The 22768-nt window shown below is 40.1% G+C and overlaps 1 protein-coding gene across 1 annotated transcript; it reads right to left on the reverse strand.

The window, feature by feature from the left end:
- Window positions 1-1087: 1087 nt before the first annotated feature.
- pwwp2b (PWWP domain containing 2B) lies at window positions 1088-19329 on the reverse strand. Its single transcript, XM_054799394.1, has 3 exons — window positions 18870-19329; window positions 10445-12164; window positions 1088-2620 (listed from the first exon to the last, which is right to left on the reverse strand). The coding sequence occupies exons 1-2, from the start codon at window positions 19007-19009 to the stop codon at window positions 10445-10447; spliced, it is 1860 nt and encodes a 619-aa protein (XP_054655369.1). The 5' UTR covers window positions 19010-19329; the 3' UTR covers window positions 1088-2620.
- Between the last annotated feature and the right edge of the window lie 3439 nt (window positions 19330-22768).

Below are 22768 nucleotides of genomic sequence, written 5' to 3' on the forward strand. Positions count from 1 at the left end.
GGGGGATGTTTTATGAGTGATTATTATTAAATGAGTTTATTAGCATGCGGCTGTTTTTATCGTCTTATGACCTCCACCAAGACGGATCTACGTAAAAAGTGATACATGTATGCTGTCCATTTTACCTGTATTATCGTGTATTTATACATTTTTGCCAGCTTAGGGTGAATGAGAAGCGTGATCTGCAGAAAACACTATTTTCTGAGGAAAAAAAAAAAAAAAAATTCACAAATTTGCGGAACCGTGAATGTGCAAGGAGCCGCTGCATACATATTATACAGTAGGAAAGGAAACAAGTTTGACTGTAGTAATTTTAATATTTTTTTTATTTCTAAAACAAATTTTACTCCCTTGGGAATATTTTGTTCTGAATATATAAAAGAAAAATACTACAGTAATCCATAAGTTAATTTCTGAGAAGTGGGATTCCTTATTTATAAATGGAATATTTTTGTAGTTAAGCATAGAAAACCTGTTTACAACCTTCTAAATACGTTTTTTTTAACATTTGAGCCCTCTAAACATGAAATAACACTTCTATTACCCAATACAGTACACATAACAGAAATGAAGCCATTATAGACTAATAAGACTTGTGCTTGTCTTCAAGTGCTAAGAGAGCTGAGTGGTGGGAGGGTCGTATGTGAATTTGGGAGTTCAGAGTGAAGTCTTAGTTTGGAGTGGATTACGGCCGCAACAGTAGCCCATGGTAGGGATTATTGTGCCTGTTGTGAGATCATCCCAACCCGCAATAAAAGCCTGTTGTTCTGGCGATCAAGTCTGGTACTTGTGTCTCTCACTGACCATTACTGTAACATTACTGACACCTAGTGACCAATGTGCTTTTTATTTGTATTTGAGTTTTTAGCCATTTATATGCTTGAAAATGCCTAATTTAGACAGAAAAGACATAACATATGCTTAAATATGCACATTTTTGACTAATAATAGATCGCATTCAACCACAAAACAGCATAACTTAATGTATTTCTGAAAAGCTGTTCGAGTGAAGCAGCGAAGGATTACTTTATAGCCACTCTTCTAAGTCTTCTAAGTAATCAACCCACAACATCACTGATATTGCTTGTATATTTTATTTTATGTACATGTAAAAAAACAAACAAAAACAAAAAAAAAGAAGCCAATAACATTGACCAATATGGGCAACAGTTGATAGCCGTGTTGCACACACATGGGATAATCCTGACACACGTTTCCCCTTTTAGGCATACATACATTTAGAATATGTGTAAGGCTGCCTGGAAAACTAGCCGGGCTTGATGGCAGTCAAAGCGCAGAGAATCACAACGGTCGTCAACTGCTCCCCTTAAAAAGAAGAAGAAAGAAAAAAAAAACCTCCCTCGTTCTGATTAGACATGCTGGTTGGCTGAGAGCGACTGTGTGCAGTTCTTTGATACAGGCTGTCCTGTGCTTGACAGCAGCCGTCCCTGCTTCGGCCCTCTCCCTTATTCAAACAGTGCTGCTTTCAACATAAAAGGTCACTAAAGGTCAGCGCTTCAGTTTGCTTTGCCGAATGACTCAATAACTGCGGGCTATGAGCCGTTTAATTCACAGTATTCTTACAGCATGTTATGTTATTCTTCCAAAGTCAACCATAAAGCTTGAAATGATACTGCATAGGGAGGGTTTGCACGCCTTTAACCCACGTTTGTCCAGTGGAAATGTCACAAGTGGAATTTTTGTTGTGTGGTAGATGAGCTGAGAAAGAAACACACCCATGTGAGAATACAGTGTACATACCCCCCCCCCCCAAAAAAAGTTCACTCAAATAAAACTGTTTTTTCTAACTCCAAGGCCATGGATAGTCAACCACAAATATTTCATAACTCCCCTGCTGCCTATCAGGGCTGTATCTCACAATAGTGTTTCAGACAGTGAGCTTCCAGCAGGCCACCAAGGTACAGATAAAGTGCTTTTTCTTAATGCTTTAAATAATTACAAGTGACGGGGAAAAGGGGTGACACCTCTCAAGTTCTAAATGAAATGTAAGCGAGACATACGACATGACTTAACAGTATCAACATGCACAAGGATGGAACACCGGTCACTAGAAGAGCAGGTTACTACAGGTTACTACTACTGTCACTGGATGGAGATGTTCACATTTTGTAGTGTTAAAAAAATAAAAATAAAAAAAAATGGTAAGACTTTTTGAACCCTTCCATCAAACGTCCGTGTACAAACAGTGGGGGAGCGGTGCCTCATGACAGCAGCACACTGGGAAGTTCAGTGAGGAAAGGTGGATTCTTAAACCGTTAGAGATAATAAATACATTCTGGTTCTTGTAGTGTTGGTCGTTGTTCGGTTCTAGCGATCCATGATTCCTTCTAGAAAACAAAACAAGGAGGAACAGTCACAGCATACCATGAGGTGCATGGGCCTTTTTTTTTGTTTGTTTTTTTTTTTGCTCCCTTGTCCTCCACCTTGGCAGCCATTTTACACCAGCCTTGTGGAAAAAAATGAAAAAGGGGTGGGGGAACAGCATATAAATAGTAGCCGAGGCAACCGCACGTATTCCCTCCTGGATCTTGATGACCGGGTCTGAGAATTCACAAAAAAAAAAAAAAAACTCTGCGACCTCCGTCCAGCACCCAGCCTCCTACACAAGACAAAGACAAGAAAGAGCACACAGTAAAGACAACGAGCAAACAAGACAGGTTTCATTCTTTCTTTGAGTTTCAACACAGATGTGCTTCTCAATGCTGCCACTGATAGCACCTATTCAGACCAGTGGAATTAACACAATGCTTATTGTGTGTCATAGGGAGTACTACCCTGATCCACAAAGTTTGTAAGCTTTAACCGTCTCCCTTTGTAAGCGTATGAAATGTTTTCACCCAGCAGTACAGCTCACCATAGTACAGTAAAGGGATGGGCCTAACACATTGTTGACAATCCTTAGGATTACGTGGAATTGTTGATGAATCATGTCTTAAAAAGAGTGAGGCAAAAGGGAGTACACCACATGGCTGCAACCAGGACAAACAATGCTGCTTCACTCTCCAACAGTGCAGTCAATTCCACACAATGGACAGAATTCTTAATGCCCATCAATACCTGACAGACTTCTAAAGAAAAGCAATAAGTCTTTTAATATGAAGAGGTTTTGTCTTAAAAAGATTATGCATGGAACAGAGATATCTATGTGTATCAGTAAGTCAGAAGCACTGACCTGCATTGACAAATTAATTCTAGTAGGTGTTCCATGAAATTGTATACATTTACTCCCAACATTCTATTATCTTCATTTTGTGTGTTTCCTGGCTGCACTGCTTCTAGTACATACAGGTATATGTGTATGTTAAGATTTTTTGTCCAATTAGATGTCATCTTGTATGAGTTGTCATGTCAGTCTAATCTGCCCGGGGCCTTCAGAATCAGGAGTGCTGGCCCAATGGAGCAATAGAGATGTTTCTTTAACCGATTTCAGATTCAGTTTCTGTAGGTTCCAACAAGTTAAATTTTAGACTTTTTAAAAGACCACAATGAATATAATTTGAGGGCCTGTTAGTGTCCACACAGCAAAGTTTTCAGGTCGAAACGGTACAGTATAAAAACTTCTTAGAGTAAATGTAAAGCTGTCCTTGAAACCATTTGGAATAGAGGCTTAACCTCTGGCTAACATGCCATGATTATGCTGACAAAACAGTTTGAAATAAAAAAATAAATTAAAAAAAATCAAGCGTGGTGTGAACGATTTACATTCACTGGATCTTTGAAAACATAACATAATGTAATGTAACAATTCATGTTGGACTTTTATCTGAATGTGGTGAAGCTTCAAAGGTCAGTTGGAGTCATGCTTAGGTCTGCGACACGTCTAACATTCGTGTTTTACTGAGCCTGCAGTTATGATTGTATCCTGGAATGGTGCATATCAGTTGAATCTCAACGTCCATTGACGTATAAAGGACTTAACCTTCAGATGCGTGCTGCTGTGCTGCACTTGGACAATCTGTACTCCCGGGGAAACTGCCACAGCATGACAATGCGTGTGAAAAATATAAAACCTGCTTTCATGCCCACACACTACACTAAAACACCTCTCATATGTCTGTTAAAGTTCAACGATTCAATCATATCGCAACAGAATTTGTTGCAAAGGAATATATACTTGTAGTACTTCCAACCCTTTGCTGCATCTGACTGTAACAAATATTTATACCCATTGGGCTGTGTGACTTAGGGGTTAATGTTATTCTTGGAAATAAACCTCACTGTCTAAAAGCAACCCCAAACCCACGCCCCTTATGCAACACTGCCACATTAGACCAATGCAGTGTCTTTCAAATAGCCTAAATTAAACTGCTCATGCTGCTAAAGAGATGCCTAATTCTGTGTCATTGTTCGCAGAACAATAACTAGAGAATGTAAAATGTAAAACTGAAGTGAATAAACAACGTGAAAAGAAGAATGGCTTGGCAGGCACTGCCATTACACTTCTACTACATTTTGTAGTACATACAGCTGGTAGCAGCATGTCCAAAAAAACTCACTGATGGCATGCCACTGAAGTATCCCTTTATGGAGTAATATAAAGTAAGACAGATTTTTTAAAATTCATCTTGCCGCTGGGCAATGCACTGTGGGCCAATAACGTCACACTTTGGAGTTTCTTTGCTACTTTTGATGAATAAATCATGTTCAAAATGCCGCACGGTCTTAAAACAGGTAATGTTATAGACCAGGGGTGGCCATTACGTCGATCGCGAGCTACCGGTAGATCACCAAGGTAGTTTGGATCGATCGCGTAAACGTCACTTTGTAGTTGTCATGTGACATCAGTCTGCTGACATTAAGCTCCCCTCCTGATTCGCGCTTGCTCCCCCCCAGCATTCCAAGCTACACACGAAGATGCAACTTTCATCTTTATTCATCCTGATTATGGATAAACTAACTCTGCGGTAAGATGTCTATATCTATAACAAAAGTTATCTGTTCACGTGTAGCGGCTAGTTACGTAGAAAAAAAACTGTATTGTTGAATGGCTTTGCTTGGCGTCATGAACTCTACTACAGAAATCAGTGTTTTCTACACGTTCGCTTCTTAAACTATTATTTCATGATGAAATTAAAAATGTGCCCGTTGGTGAAGCCTTTTCAATATGTTGCCTTGACTTCGGCTGCATTGTCTTTTGCAATAATCATTTTAAATTCTTGTATATCAGTAATGTTTGATAGCAAATGCTAACTGGATGTAATACATGAACTGTGTGCCCTAATGAACGTTACATAGCTAATTTGACAGACATGTTACCAGTACTCAGGTTATGTACACCACTATTTAGCAGTTACGTGTAATTATCTTTATTTCCATACCTGTGTTGAAGTGAATTATGCTAGCAACTACTTTGATTATCTGTAAACTTTGCAAATGTGAATGTGAAATACGAATCATTAATATTTACAATAGGTGCATGGCTCAGATCAGGGGTACCCTTTGCTGTCTTCAACTTCACTTGAGTAGTATTTGAAATGATTGTTCTAACAATGTGTACTATATCCCTATCACTGTGACGTTTATAGAGTGAGGAAGCTTAGCAAACCATAAATTAAGCCTGTTCATGTTTTTATTTTGCGCTAGCACGGCTATGTTGAAAAAAAGTGTCTATATTTGGACATTGAAATGTTACATGTAAAGCATGTCTACTTTTGTTGTGAAATTAACAATATTTTCTCTGATAATTTTGTCATGATTTCTACTTAGAATTAAAGAATGATGTCTGAAATTGGTTTCTAATGTGTTTTATTCAAATATTCTCAGTGTAAAAAAAAATAACTTGTGTAATCATTAGTGAAAAGTACATAACCTTCGTGTCCGCCTGCCGATGAAAATTTTGAAGAACATAATTCCATAGAAAAACAAACCCCATGATGATTACAATGGTATATATTCATGGAATAATTACTCAACTCTGCAACCAAAGTGATTTTTTGTGTATAAAAGAGTAAAATAAGATTATTTGAACAAAAGTCTAACACACCTAAATTTCGTGTCCGGCCCGTTATGTACGTACACTTCGAGCTCACAGCGTAAATTGCGTATTGCTAGTAAATATTGAATTAGAAAATAAAAAGTGCCTTCTTGGGCCAAACAAAACTTGTGTCCTTCCGCCGGTTATTCGCCAAATACGCGTTCAGCTGGGGAATGTTTCACCGTGTCCGCCATTTTGTGTTAGTGTAATGTACAGTCACGACCTTGGTAGCATCAAGCAGCATCATTCAATTCGACGAGCAATCGGCGGTTTAAACAACCATTGTCAAGTCTAAGGTAAGATTTTTTTCATTTTTATATATATATTGGAGAATATCTTCATGCACTTTGAAATGATTTTTTTCGTCGGGCGAGTTACAAAATTTGTGTTTATCGAGCAGTGTAACTCGTTTTGACAGCCGTTTTTTTTTTTTTACCTCTCGTAGGTCGCCGTTCGTGTCGTGTGCACGAAGTGGCGAAAAAAAACACACGAAGTGAGCAAAATTATTAACCATTACTAGTCAGATTTTACTTACTTTTATCCGTCGTATTATATGTCGTTGACATTTATCCGAAACAAATAAATTCTAGCGTGTTCATTGATAAATGGCTCTGTATTTAACCCGGAAGCGATCGGCGTGTCCCTCATGGGAGGTCAAAGATCGCCTTGTAATTTTGTCTTTAGCGTGATAATTCAAGAACCACTCACTCAGTGCATTTCACTGATTCCTGGCTCATGCTGCCACAGTGCTGCAATGATTAGCTTATATTGTGGAGTTGATAGGTTAAAGTTGATGTCATTACAGTCTTAAGAACGGCTGATGCGATTTGTAGTGATACAACAATGGCATGGTAAGGACTGAAGGTCAATTTTTCTTCGACATATTTTCAGAGCTTTAACTCAAGATCTAGAGTTGTCACTTGTTTTTATTTACTTTATGATACTCTCTCAAATATAAGTTACTTTTCTAACAAAAGTCAAATCTATGCAGAGATAACAGCATAAAGTCGACACCGAGTTATGTGCATTACATTTAAGAAAGAGTGAACTTCGGAGGGTTGCTATGGGAAATGGAAGATGTCTCGAGCTCTGGTATGTTGGGTGTGTGTTTTGCAATGTTTGAAGTTTGTATTTATAACATTACCAAGGTCCACGAGTTTGAAATTTTACCCAAAATGTAACACTTGGGTACCCTTGATCTGAGCCATGCACATAGAATTTCAGTTTATTTGTTACATTTTGTATATGTTATATGTTTTATAGAAAGAGGTAGATGATTTTGACTTGTACTTGCATGCTGAGACAGTGCGTGCACTCCTGATGTACATGTATAACGTACATAAATACGTACTCATTTTTAAAAAATAAATATAGATACTATATATACTTTCTATATTCATAGTAGGAGGTAGATCTTTGGGACTTGGTCATTTTAAAAGTAGCTCGCAGGCTAAAAAAGTGTGAGTACCCCTGTTACAGACTTTCCCAGATCGGCTGCAACCATGGCAGTCCTTAAAGAAGGAATGAAGTCACAGTGAAACAGAAGAGGACAAAGTTTCCTTTAAATGCAAACACTGGCATATCCAGCTGACACATCCTGTGCTTGTTTTATACTCAATGAATCTGCTGCGAGGAGTCAGTATTTTGGTCAAATATCATGAATTATGATTGGTTGTTAATTATTACCGAAAAATATGGAATCCACTTAACAACGGAACGCAACGTGTTCCGAGACCAACCGCAAAAAACACTAATAAAGCCTGGCTTATTCTCCATCGACGTGCCACCATACACTACGCCCGGCTCACTCCTCGTCCCCCAAACCCTCCTGTGTAGCCTGATGTTAGCGTTCTCCAATTTCAAATCAACAATTTGCAATAAAGTAACTGTCGTAGTTATTAGATTAGTTTCAGCTTCAATAACCCTCCCCATCTCTCTTTAATTTCCATTGTTCGCTTGCAATGAAGGACGCCAACAATCCATGTGCATACAGGAATAATCCAGGCTGAAGCCCTATATGGCTCACACACTTACGAAACATACTTTAAATTCTAAAATGTATTGGCACTCACCACTAATAAATGAAAATGAAGGATCAATCGAACAGATGGAATTGGAGTCACAATCTAGCCTTTAGCCTGGTAGTCAGGCTACCACTACAACCGCGCTTTCATCTGTTGCGGGGCCGCCTTCATCTGCCCCTTAAAACAGCCAACGACAGTAATTACTGTAACGATTTACCATCATGTATTGACTTCTGTTCAACATTTGAGGCCAGATTGTAACAATGTTGACTGTCGACGCTCGTGTGCCGCCATTTTAGCGTGCATCAAAGTATGCTGTACTATTTAGAGTTGCAGCAATTAAATCCATGACCATGACATTTTTTTGTAATTTCAAATGTAAATGTCCTGATTTCAGCCTCTGAAATGTGAATATTTTATAATTTCCTTAGTCATCCATTAAGCAGACCAATTATCTTTATGGTTTTAGGCAAAACAAGATGTTCACGCACATCAGCTTTGACTTTGGACAACAGTGATCGACATTTTTTCCCCTCTTCTGATAGGTTTCGTCCCAAACCACGAACTGTTTGTGTTTGCTTCATATTGATTTGATCAATCCATTAATCAAAATAACAAGCTTCAGATTAATCGCCACAGAAAACAATCGTTAGTTGCAGCCCTAGCGTTGTTATGAGACTGTGCTGCACAGGTACTTTAGCTCCTTTTTAGATAGCAATGTTATAGCATCATCAAAAATCTAACCACTTAAAAGCGAGATTGAAGTTTCTGAATTTCTTTAAAAAAAACTGAAAAAGTAATGTTAATACATTTTTAAGACCTTTCAAAAATCGTATTGACGACATTTATGAGATTTTAAAACAAGTTTAGACATTTTAAGTCCTTAAATTGAAATGATTGGAATTTAACATTTTAAGAAACCGCCTATACCCTTATTATGCTGTACATTTTATCCTGACTCCATTGCGGGTACCAATAATGCACACCATTCACAGAGATAAGTCAGCATTGTGAAAAATGTAACATCAAGACACTAAAATCCATGCAATGGAGCCTACTTTTAATATTAGCAGGCTGTATTTGTATTTAGCGCATGATTGGGAAAGCACTATGGTACGTCACAGAACAGTCATCTTTCCTGCACCGCGCCAGTATCCAACTGATAACATACAGTACCTAGTTAGCTACAGTCAGCGAGTGCAGCTTGTACGGCTGAGATGTCATAACGCGTCAACGCAAGCTGCCGATGGGAGCCAAGAAAAGTTGTAGGAGACTTGTAGATTTATATACACATGCGTCAAAATGTTACTCTACTTTGATTCACTTTGTATGGACTTATTTCAGGACCAAAATGCAAATGAAAGGGTTGAAAAAAGTAGTCGCATGTGTGCTCCCTTTTTATTTTTTGTACTCGCACAGTCTATTTCTAGGCGCATTAGTGATTGAAATGCTGGCAATGTACAGCCACTTCTTCATTTCAACAATCACCCGTTCCCTCATCGTCTGTTTCCCTTCTTGTTCAGGCTGGATGGGTGGAGTCACGTGAAAGGGAAATGAACATAGCATACCAGTACACACAGTCAAAACAGACAAAAAGGACTTATTTTCTTTTTTTATTAAAACACCAAATTTATCGACATCGGCAAAATGACGTCTGTTATCGTAAATTCGGGTAATGGTAAATTTTCGGTTTATCGCCCAGGCCTAGCAACTAGCTAGCTTAATATTAGCACCGAAAGGCAAGCTACTGTTACTTGTTCACAAAAGGTAGTGTTTTTGATTTGACATTGGTTGACTTAACATGTGCAGGTGAGGTGAAGCTGCAATGCCACTCTTTATCATACCTTATTATTTGTCATTTACAACGTGTTTTGTTTTGTATTATGTGTTAATATTGCAGTAGTTAACTTGTTCATACAAGAGTATGACCATGTTTTAAGTAACATTCTTCATGGATCGTTAAGTTCATAAAAGCTTTTACAATGACGACAGACTCTGGAAATCCAATTGGACGTATTACTAATGGGAAATTGTTTTGAAAGCTAAACAATTTGGAGATCGACAAGCCTCACAGAACAGATAGCGTTCACTGTATGTTTGATTTAAACTGTATTTCCAATCATTTCTGACAAATGTCAGCTCTTTGGAGCAAAATAATTCAGTTTCAGACAACACACAAGGAAGGACCTAGTTGAATAGCAATATTAATTCTTCATTTGAACAGCTGATATTGGCTAATTTACGACATGTGTTCTGTTCCGCACAACACAGTCCAGCATTCCATGTGTGTTTTCACAGGAACTCACCCTTGTAGTTTTCAAAGAAGTTAATTTCTAAAGTTTGAAAAAACAATGGACAACTTCATGGAAAATGCATTAACATAACAGCAATGTGACCACACAAACTATCATCTAACTCAACCAACCTATGTGTCGCAGTGGGAAAGTAGTGACGTAATCTCGGGACTCATGTGTCCAACAGCCTTGGCTGCTTCCAGGATGGCTCTCCGGTACATCCCTTTCTTTTTGCGATTGAAACGGGACCTGAAGAGCTCTCTGAAGGGTGAAAGTTTGGCAACAGAGAGCTGGGACGTGGTAGGGGAACCGAACCACGCCACCTTTGCTTGGGGCCATTGGGCCTCACAAGTGGCAGTCTCTTCCTTGCGGGTGCCGCTGATGCTGAGGACACGTGCGGGCCACCAGGGAAAGCCGTGGATTTTCCCCCACACAATGTCCCCCACCGCCACAGCGTGACCCTCTTCTGTCACACATTTTGTCATGCTGCGAGTGTGTAGCCGGACTGTTAGTGGGGGCACTGTCTTGCAATCGTCCCGTGATGGTAGTGAAGATGAGGTTACAGAGAGGTCTTCGCCAGGTGCCAGATCGCAGAGCTCCGGTGACGTGCCATCAGAACTGAAAGACTTGGACTCATCTAAACTGTCGCTGCTGCAAACTGACAGACTAGAGGAATCCGCTTTTCGCTTCCGGAAATTGATGAGAAGGGTAAGATCATTGTGGCCATGCTCTGCCTCCTCTCCAGAACTCCCTGACCACAACTCCAAAGAGTTTTTGCCTTCCCCAGAGTCGTCAGAGTGGGCGAGACAGGGTGCCGTTGCCCTTGGGCTTCGTCTCCTGGCATCTCCTACGAGTTCTGCTTCATACTCGACCACGCTCTCATCACGCTCCCTCTGTGGGTGTTTCAAGCGGATCTTTGGAGATGGCAAATCTTGACACACGGTTGTGAAAGGCCTTGTCAGTTTGAGTTTGGGAATGGATACAGTAAGACCAGACCTTCTAGCATTTAAAATGTGTCGTTGCTCCTTGGTAGGATTAGAAGGAATCTTGCAGTTCTCTCCTGAGCCATTCTGCTTGGGACAAAATGGTTTTACTGAACCATGGACTCGCGAGGGGATCTTCATGACCTCTCCCTTGCCCTGTGGAGTGCTGTATGAAATCTTTATGACTGGACTGTGAGGGATAACGTCACTTCCAGGGAACTTCTCCCCTTCAGCATCCCCCTTTTTGTCCTTCCTGAGGCGCTTGCTATCAATGCTGGTGCCGTTTTCCCGTCTCTTGTTGTCCTTGGCTGCCACTGCATCATCTTTTTTCGAGAGCTTATTAGGTATATCCTTGTCATCTCCATCATCATCGCTCTGTAGTGTATTCTCTTTTCTCGAGTTCTTTGTATTGTTCATGCCATCTTTACTGTCCTCATCGCTATTCAAAGTGTTTTTGCACTTTTCACAAAGTACCTGCCGTGGCCGCAGGCGGATGGTACTGATGGTCATGCGACCCTGCTCTCGCGTCCGCCTCTTCCTCCTTTTAATTGGTCGCGGAGGGGGCTGTGGTACCCATTGGCTGTAGCTGTGGCGCACCCATAAAGGATGGGGGAAGGGGGCTCCTTCAAAATAAGGAGGGTATGGAGTTTGCCCAGCTGGCACTGGTGTTGGAAGTGGGCAAAGTGGAGGTGCAGTATGTATACTGCTTTCTGGGAGAGTATTTTCATCCTTTGGTCTGTGTGATGACTGGCTGGGCGACTTGGAATCTGGCTCATCACCCTGAACTTCTGGGATTTCACAAGTTGTCTGGGATACCGGGAAGTCCACCGGTTTTGTTGTGAAATCTGGTAAACAGAATAGCCCAGTCCTAAAATGATGTAGAGGGGAAAAAAGAACAATGAATTAATGAAGCTCCTCGCTTCACTCATCCAGCAACATTTCTACAGTAATGTCAATAGCAAATCGCTCTAACAGCAGCTAATAGATTGCTAAAATCAGTTGAAAATACAAAGAATGAAAAAACAAAGAATACAGTCATAACATAACAGGAAAACGTGGTATTTTGAAGGCTAGAAGTGTGTTGTGTGAGTTCAGAAGGTCTCGTGACTGTTGCTAACGGAGACGGACTGTGCCAATAATAAACTTGCCTAGCCGTAGCACCCGTCCTTTATTTACACCAAACTTCCACACCAGCAAGCATCCTGAAACCCTGGATTACAATGGCATGAGACAGACGTCATTTATTCTTTGACTTCACTGATTCTGAATGCTTACAGGAAGTCCGACGGAACGCATCAAAGATGAGGTACTGTGTCATCACCACATTAATCATGTTGATCGAGCACCCTCCTTTGCATGATATCATTGTGTTGCAAATGTTGCACTGTTACACACACTTTTTAATTTTTTTTATTTATTTATTTTTAAATCAAGTTAAGCCAAACTCTTTATCGGCTTCTTCTTCGCTAGTGTTCGCCACCAACTCTCTTCTTCTTTGGTGTTCGTGTCTACTTCTTCCGCTCGGCGAAGTGGGCATCAAAACTAGGAATCAAAATAAAACTTTTTAACAATCCCGGGAGAATCTGAATGTTCGTCCTGGTTCCCATCGATGCGTGAGACTAGATGCCCAGCCCAATATCCCATGTTACAACGTGGACACCTGCGGCTTATAGACAAGTGCTGCCTATATATACACACACACCTCATCCTATTTTTTTTCTCTATAAGTTTTGTGGTTGTGGCTTACATGTGGGTTTCATAGTCTGGAATTTACAGTAATATGAGGTTAGCATAATATGATTGTGGCAACATTGGTGTCTGTTCTTGAGAAACAACTGAAATTGCCTCATTTGTTGGCGTTATTCAATCACCGTGTTACCAAATACATTTGGATAATTGATAATTGGCACTACCAGTTTGCCCTCACGCATTACACACAATAGGATCGTCTGTGTAGCTTGTCGTTACAACTCCGTACAGTAGATGACATCGTAATTCTGCTTCTTGACACACCTCATTCGCAAATACCACAACTGCCTTGGCTATAAAACATCTGTTCATCAATATAGTGGTGATCTTGAGTCACACAGGAAAAGGACAAAGGCACTTCAGCTCACTTAAAGGTGATCTTTCATTTGCAAGTGATGGACAACAACTAGCTTGACAACTCTGTGCAAACGGAGCAGAATGACAGTCTTACTCATTGTACGAACCCAAAAATAAACAACACAACATGTAACAGGTAAGTTTAACACGCAGCAACAATAAACTATCATTCTATGTACCGTATTTTCTCGACCATAAAGCGCACCGTATTAAAAGGCGCAGTCTTAGCTACAGGTGCTATCTTTGTATTTAACACATACACAAGGCGCACCGTGCTATTGGGCGCAGGTATGCATGGTAACACATACCGACTAGCCTACTTGAAATCAGGATGGTCATCACTCAACACAACAGTCTAAGTCATGGTGCACAACTAAAAACATCACACAGCAACGCAAACGCAGACAAGACATTACCTCTATTTTTGCAGAACAATAACTAACAACTATGTAGCTCAAACATGTGACGCGACAATACGCTACAATGCTTGCTATTGTATGTTTTTTAAAAAGCCAGCGAGAGCAAAACTGAGTTGGGTTGTACTTTATTGAAGTATTTAACAATGTACTCACGTTATTTTTGATAAATCCTAATCCACAAATCTTTTATATCCCAAATGAAGAGCGGGGCAAGTTCTCCATCAAACATGCCAGGTTCCCTGTCGTCTTTGTCAGTCAGTCTCGTTGCCGTGCGGCGCCTCAGAAATGATGCTGGCTTTTGTGAAAGCTCGAACAGTGCATCAGACACGTTAGCCCAAGCATCCACAATCCATTAGTGAATCTGTGTTCGCTAGCTGTCATCCATCGCTCCCACGCCGCTCGCAACGTAACTTTAAACGCCGTGTTTACACCAATGTCCAGCGGTTGGAGTTCCCTCGTCAAGCCTCCTGGAATGATGTTAAGCTCCAGGTTCATTTGTGGTGATGCGTGTGAAAAACATCCGGTTTCTTTCCGTACACGTCACTCAGCCATTTTCTCCTTCCAGCCGCTTTGGCCCGGCTGGAAACTTTTCTTTAGGCAGCGTCAGCGTCTACCACAGGTAGCAGTTTCTGTCCATTACCATGGCAACCAAGCACAACAGTAAAAGCCGACTTCTCGTGTCGCGTTGTGTGTATCGCTACCGTGCTGGTCTTCTCTACAGTGTGGTTCACCAGGATGTGGAAAGTGAGCGGAACGTCGTCCATGTTGGTGATGTAGTTGGATGGATAGATGGCGCCATTTCATAATAAAAATAAACTTATATAACTACTGGGGCGTGCCTTTAGCGTCCTCAGTCACGTCCACCTTTCCTTTCCTCTATACAAGCAGCGTGTCGGCAGGCTCCCAGTCCGTCGAGCGGAGCGCTGATAAAAGTCACGCAGCAACACTTACAGATTTTGGAACTCGGTACACACATACGGCGCTCCGCATTATAAGGCGCCCCGCCCATTTTGGACAAAATTTAAGACTTTTAAGTGCGCCTTGTGGTCGTGAAAATACGGTAGGTAACTATGACTAAGTACTAGCAACAAACATGGAACTTCAACTGTTATTTACAAAGTGCTGAGTACTGCAACGGCAATGCCCCTCAACACCAAAATACAATGAGATATTAGATGGACAACGATGTGTACATTATCTTTAAAATCAGCGCACATTTACAGTACATGGAGGCCAGGAAACATCAAGAACGTTTTTTAAAATGCTCGTGCGTTATAAGGCACATGCACACCCGTCTACCGCTGCACAAAATAATACCAACGCCGGCAAGTCAATAACTTCATGTTGTCTTGTTAAATGAGGTTTAAAACCATAAAATAATGTCACACATTTCTTACGACAAAGACCAAAAAGCTCTGTTTTACTCATCCATACACACAGAGTCTGGGTTTTTGAAAATCTCCACTCTACTCAGTTTTAATACTCGGTAATACTCGAGTATTTCTCAATGACTATCTGAACAGAGAAAATAGTGGCTGGGAATGTTGACATTCACTGATCAAATTATGACATTATTCTTGTAATTTCAGCACTCTTATTTCATTTTCAGTGTGGCCCTGCTGCTCCTTCATACCAACTAAATGTTGTCCAAGCAGACTTTTACTACTGACTGGACCAACCATGCCACACTCCTTCACACAAGTATGTTAAAAATTCTTGACATGTGGTGCTGTGGACTTTTACACAAGCTTGCAGAAGTACAGTAGATCTCCGGTTTTCGCGAGGGCTACGTTCCAGCTCCACCAGCAAATGGCAAAAATCCGAGAGTAATTGAGACACCCATAAAAATGTCAACTTTTAACACACGACTTGCTCGCTCTCCTGCCTCCAAAAGCTCCTGCTAGCTTGAAGTTTACATTCTCCTCCGATTTCAGATCAACATTAGCAATAAGCGTGAGTGTTGTAATAATTAGACTAGATACAGCTCAAGAACCCTCCCCTTGACTCTTCAATATCTACACACACACTTATAAAAAGGTAATGCATGGATACACACCACTGATGAATGATAATGTAAGACGACTTATGAACAGATGGAATCGGAGTCATGGCGTAGACGTTATATATAGTTAGTAGGGGTGTCCCGATACAACCTTTTCACTTCCGATACAATTCCGATATTGCTGCCTTGAATATCGCCCAATACCAATATTGACCTGATAATAGCACAAATCATACATACTTTCATTACTTGTTTAGTAGTGTGGAATGTTAGAAAAGGCTCAAGTGATGTTACTCAAACTGAGAATAATACTCAGCAACTGTAGGAATAAAGAAAAACGGACCAATTTACTTCTTGATGCACCCACTGTATAGTTTTATTGACAATAGGCATAATGTAGCGAGGCTCGGCGTGCTCAATGAAGCGTTTTAACTAGCGGTCCATTATTGGCCCGGCCGATAATCGGGGACGATATTGGTTATTTTGACGTATATCGGTACCGGCCTTCAGTTAAATCAATAAATGTATGCAATGTGGAGAAAAGTGTGTGTTTGCGTAAACTATTACAATAACGTAAAGTTAAGAGCAGATATAATTATAACGGCAAGCAATTTGCGAGGTCTGATTTTTCCAAGAAGGCTTTTTTGTGATGCAAATGTATTACTCTTTTGAACACATACTGTTTTGAGAAGCCAAACTCCTTACTTATGTGGAACCACAGCGACTACCTGGAACTCAGTTCTTCATCACCGAAATCCGACCAGAAATGGACTTAGGAAACCAAGTGGCGGATAAGTCGCTGTCGATGGGCTACACTGCTGATTAGGATGCCATACAACTTCATGTCAAAAAATCCAAACTATCCCTTTAAACTTGCCACCATGGGAAACTTGTGCATGACAAGTTTTGCACTCAGCTGCAGCGTCTTTTTCAGACCGAAATCTCATATCAATATCAGATTGGGAAACCCTAGTAGTTAGAGCACACAAAAAAACTGTTTTTAAACATTATTAGTGCCCTCTCGATTTGAAATAACACCCCTATAGTCACCTTTACACTCGTATTAACCAATATAGTAGACAGAATAACAGAAAATAAGCCATTTAAGACAGAAATGAGATTTGTACTGGTATGTGTTGCTGTAAATGTATTCCGGTGGTACGGACAGGAAGTGACGTCGGGGGTTGAGAACCAAGTTTTTGCTTGGCGTGAGTTACAGTCACAACAGTAGCCAGTGTTAAAAATGATGGCGCCTGTTGTGAGATAATTAAAACCTGCAATAACCTGGTGCTTGTGTCTCACAGAACATTACAGTAAAATTACCGACACCTAGTGACCAGTGTAGAGTACTACATATCACAATTTCTATGTGTCTTCGAATGCCTTATATGTGGAAGAGTTCATTTACCCATTTTTATGCTTGAAAATGCTCAATTTAGGCAATAAAATATGTACAATTTGCTTTAAAATGCATATTTATGACTAGTAGTAGGCTGTATTCAACCATGAGACAGCATGATTTACTGTATAATTGCAAAAAAGTGAAGCCACAAAATTCGAAGTGGCAAGGCATTAATGCCTTTTTTTCAAATGTGATGCAGGCTTGCTTAAAAGAAAAAAAATGTATAGACGTGACCAGCAAGCAATGTTTTATAAAATTGTGTCTGTATTGTTTTCATCACCAAACGAAGACACTGGATGCCCCGACCCTCCTCTTCGCCTTGCCCTTTGACTGGGGAAAAAACAACAACAAAAAAAGAATCGCTTGGGATTCCGAGGCAGAGTCTTGGTAAGGAGTCAGGAGATTTCTATTTATTTACACACACCCATCTTCTTGGGGCTTATGTGAGGTGGGATTACTAATTAGTGAACATTTAGGGAACCAATGCTACCCACTTGAGAACAGACAGTCACCTCTGAATTAGTCTCATGATGAAGCTTCTTTAACTCCCCTTACGGACACGTGCCCCTAAGGAACCTGAATATTCACCTTGGCAGGGCCTGGCACAGCACACAGTGCTGCTGCCTGTGACATGAATCAGGCAGGGCCCGTTAAGCGCACAAGGACACAGCGTATGACTCAATACAATGCCGTTTTATTTAGTAGGCCTAACTTAAAGACTGAAATGATGACCTGAAAAACGGGTATGTGGGTATGTGGCGTTAACAGGACGTCTACATGTTTGAAAATCTGAGGTTGAGGCCTATTTCTAGTGCCAAATGAGAAGCCATCCACATACTTAGGAAGCAACACTGGTCCAATCTGATTTTACTCATCTATTAATAGCAAAGGTGCACAGCACTTACACAAGGCTTACACATGTGACACAGTGGAGCAGATAGGACATTATTACATTGATACTTGGCAATGTATGCCTCTGTGGCCCTCACAAATCAACTGGGCTGACTTTTATTCAAAATATACCTCTCTATAATAAACAAAATGCAACGCTGAGTTACGTCAGCAGTGTGGTCACGTAAACATGAATAATATGCATTTTTGTCAGTCCCATTGTATGTGTAGATTTGACTGAAAGATGGCTGTTTATTGGCAGAGCTACATTACTACAGCTACACTACTAAAAGAATCCATGGTCAACCAATGTAAATAAATATAAATATAAATATAGAGATACACTGGTTCATTGCATATCTACAAAATGACGACCAGTCAATTCCTTTCTTATATTGAGTACGTAAGTCCTGGTCTGTATGATTAGGCTAACAATAAGCTAGAGATGAACCCACTGACATTAGCTATTGTTCATAATAAAACATGATTAATCTCAGAAAATGGGACAACTACCTCGGTACGCATGATTTCCCTGTAGTGAAATGGCGCATTTGACTGTGTTTTTGGATGCTTTTAAGGAAACAGAGCGATTAGCCAGGATGCTAGTTCCACTGTCAGCTAAATGTCTTTTGTATTGAGGCCCAGGCGGCTAACTAGCTAGCCTTAGCGGCTAGCCTAGTCGATAAGTTAGCCGCCAGCTAAGTCGAATTAAAAGCACAAATGATCAAAGTAGAAGTAAGAAATGACACTCACTTTTTGTTGCAGTCAAGTAAAATCCCAGTGAAGCTCCGTTCTCGATAGGTCAGCGTCACCAGCAGTGTATCGTTAACTATTTGATCGATTGTGACAGGTACCCGAGAGCCGGCCAGCAGCTCCTCGGCCGCAGCCTCCATGTTTCCCGTGGTGAAGTGTCCGGCTCGGCGGTGCTCGATCCGGGCCAAAGGAGCCACGGTCACGTCGGCTAAAGCTCCGTCTCCCCTTCGCTATTGAAGCAGGAGGCTACAGCAGGGCATAAAATGACGCCATCACCCCTACCAAGTCAATTACACCAGCACTGCCACCGCTGACATCACACTGAAGCAAAAGTCTCCCAAGACAAGGCCTTCCCTTCCTCTGCCCCACTTTGACTCTATCGCGTTCATTATTGCCAACCTTTTTCCTCAGCAATGTCTCCGCTTTTGGAGGCAGTTTGACGGACACGATCGACCGCGACACAACATTTTTATGGCTTTATTTACGAGTAGTCACCGCGCATTTATTTGATCTAAGAAGACTACAAAGACATAATAATAAGCTAATTGGAATAAAAATACAGAAATAAATAACTGACAGATATCTTGTGAGAGTAAGAAGAAGAAACAAAGATGTTAACGTAAGCTAAAAATAAAACAAGTGTAAATAAGAAATATTAAATAAGGTACTGTCATTATCAGGCACTATCATTATCCAATTAAGGCATTATTTATCACATATTCGGTACTTAGTTATCAGGAAAAAATGTTCTGTCAAGTCCTTTATTCATGTATTTTCATTATTGTGAAAGCTATTTACAAACTATTACCTTTACTAGTGTTGGGCAAATTATTCTAAAAAAGTAATTAGCTATGCAGTCGTCCCTCGCTACAGTTTTGCTGCTATTTCAATAATAAGTAAATCATGCTGTTTTGTGGCTGAACACTGCCTATTATTAGTCAAAAATATGCATACTGAAGCACATTTTTTAATGTTGAATTAAGCATTTTCAAGAACAAAAATGTCTAAGTGAACTAAAATACAAGTATAAGGCATTTAGAAAACTAATTCAAAAATGGGATGGTATGTAGTATTCTATACTGGTCACTAGATATCGGTAATGTTACTGTAATGTTGGGTGAAACAGACAGGCACCAGACTTGATCGCCGGAACAACAGGCTTTTATTGCAGGTGTGAATTATCTCACAACAGGCACAATAATCCCTAACTGCAGCTGTAATACGCGCCAAGCTAAAACTAAACTCTAAATCGCTGATGTCACTTTGACAGTTGAGGTGTTATTTCATGTCTAGAGGGCACTGATAATATGAAATACTGTATTTAGAAGGTTGTAAACAGGTTTTCTATGCTCTAACTACAGAAATATTCTATTTATGAATAAGGAACCCTATTTCGCGGAAATTCACTTATCACGGCCAGGTCTGCCAATTAACTTTGATAAATAAATGAGGGATTACTGTAAATGGCAAATAAGGTTTTTGTTTGCTGAAAATCTTTGCTTTATTCCGATCATAATTATGATCAACAAAATCATTTGATGAGCTTGAAAAATGTCAAAGTAAAAAGTATCAGGATCGGCGATACTGGCCCTGGATTTATTTGGTATCAGATCAGTACCAAAGTTTGTAGTACAGTGGATCCTCGCAAAGTCGGTATTCAACAGTTATGGCCCCACAAACTTGCAGATTTAGGGTAAAATTTGTCTTCTTTTTCACAAAAACATCTCATTCATCCAAAGTTGGTAATAATGTTTTAATACACTAGGTCCCCAACTTACGAACACCCAACTAGCGAACACTCGCGAATACGAACACAAGCCGACTGGTCTATATTTTATTTTATTTTGCCTTGTAGTCGCTCCATCAGTATTTATACTGCTACTGTACATGCTTGATCAGTAGAGGGCACTGTGACACTGCTAATGGGACCAACAGAGGAAGCCATTTGAGCTAATGAGACCCACAGAGGAAGAGTTAGACACTGGGGAGATAAAGCTAAATGAAAAGCTAAATTATACAACCCGGACAGAGCGTGTGATTAAAGTTTATGAAGAGTTAATAGGCCTGCTTAATTCCACACCACCCACAGAACACTTCCTCTTTTAGAAGAGTCTAACGCCGACGACGATTTGTCCTTTTTTTCAATAACTCCTCCTCCAACTCCACCACAAAGACGTATGCTCGACCACTCCTCTTCAAAGGTAAATAACATTTATCATTACGTATTATTATATAACTTTTATTATTGTTTTTTTCATTAATTATCCTCGTTTTATATTACTACTGCATCCAAACTCATATTTACATACATACACATATACTGTATATGTACACACGTACATGTAGTACCTTTATCATTGGTAATATTACCTTTTCCCCTACTTAAGAACGATTCGACATAAGAACGGTCGTCTGGAACCAATTGTGTTCGTTAGTTGGGGACTTAGTGTACCTGATATTAGAATGTAATAGAATGCCTTTTATCATCTATATGGGATAGGCATCATGCAGCTAAATGTACTGTACATGTACTGCTGTTAAAAAACCCCCACAGTTTATGTCTTTATACTTCACTGATAATGTTTTTTCGTCAAGTGTTGAAATTTCACAATTTGTTCGGTGGTTCATGAATGTACCACAGTTTCTGTAAGATGCAAAAGTGGAAGTTATATATACCTTCTACACTGTGACTCTGATTCCATCTATCCGTTGATCTTCTTAGATTAGCATTCATTAGTGGCGAGTACCCATACATTTTAGATTTTACAATGTGTTTCATAAATGTGTGTTGCATATTGAAGAGAGACGGGGGAGGGTTCTGGAGCTGAATCTAATTTAATATAGTGGAACCTTGGTTAATGTCATGAATCCGTTCCAAAAGGTCCAACTTTAACAAAAGAATACATTTTTCCCGTAAGAATTAATGTAAATCAAATGATTGAATGTTTTATTTCAGACATGCTAGAATAGACTATTACAGTACAAATAAGTAAACAAATGTTATGTTATCCATGTTGTTATCCAATACATCCGAAAATGAGTAGGAAGAAGCATAAGCTTATCTAGTCCTACCCCTTCTCCATCTTTCAGCAAAAATGCTTGCTGATGATTTGTTCACTTCCTGTATTCCTGATGTCTTATTTTTTTGTATGTTTGTCACAGATGTTTCAGATCATCAAGAAAATGTAAATATTAGTCAATGACAACACAACTGAACACAAAATGCAGTTTTCAAATGAAACTTTTTATTATTAAGGGAGAAAAAATCTAAACCTACATGGTCCTGTGTGAAAAAGTGATTTCACCCTAAACCTAATAACTGGTTGGGCCACCCTTAGCAGCAATAACTGCAATCAAGCATTTGCGATAACTTGCAATGAGTCTCTTAAGGCCCTGTCACACCTTGACGATTTAGCCAGCGCATGCCCGATGTGATCATTTTGATGGTATCGGAAGCTGCTTCCCCAGGGGCCTCCATCTCCTCTCAGTCAACCCTTGCCAAGAAGAGAGCCAAGAAGACAGTTTTGTCTCAATGTCCAAGAGGAGCAGCTTATGTGTGATTTCCTTCGTGAGAACACCATCCTCTGGGACATCAAGAAGACTGACTACCGGAGAGTGGACAAGAAGGCAAAGGTACGCTTGATATTATCTTGACAAATAACGACTTGTGCGTAACTTACAAATAACGTGTGTGAACGGGCGTCAACGATCACGTAACTTATTGCCCGCGTATGCGGGACGTATGAATCATACGTTGACATATGTCGAAAAGTTTTGTGCATGCACAACATTTTTGGACGACTTGGACGTACTACGACGTATGCCGGCTTGCTTCAGCGTGCTCTTAACTTATACAAAACTTACCCATAACTTATTTGACGTACGCCAGCGTATTGGCC

Source organism: Dunckerocampus dactyliophorus, chromosome 14, assembly GCF_027744805.1.
Source record: "Dunckerocampus dactyliophorus isolate RoL2022-P2 chromosome 14, RoL_Ddac_1.1, whole genome shotgun sequence".
Taxonomy (NCBI): Eukaryota; Metazoa; Chordata; class Actinopteri; order Syngnathiformes; family Syngnathidae; genus Dunckerocampus; species Dunckerocampus dactyliophorus.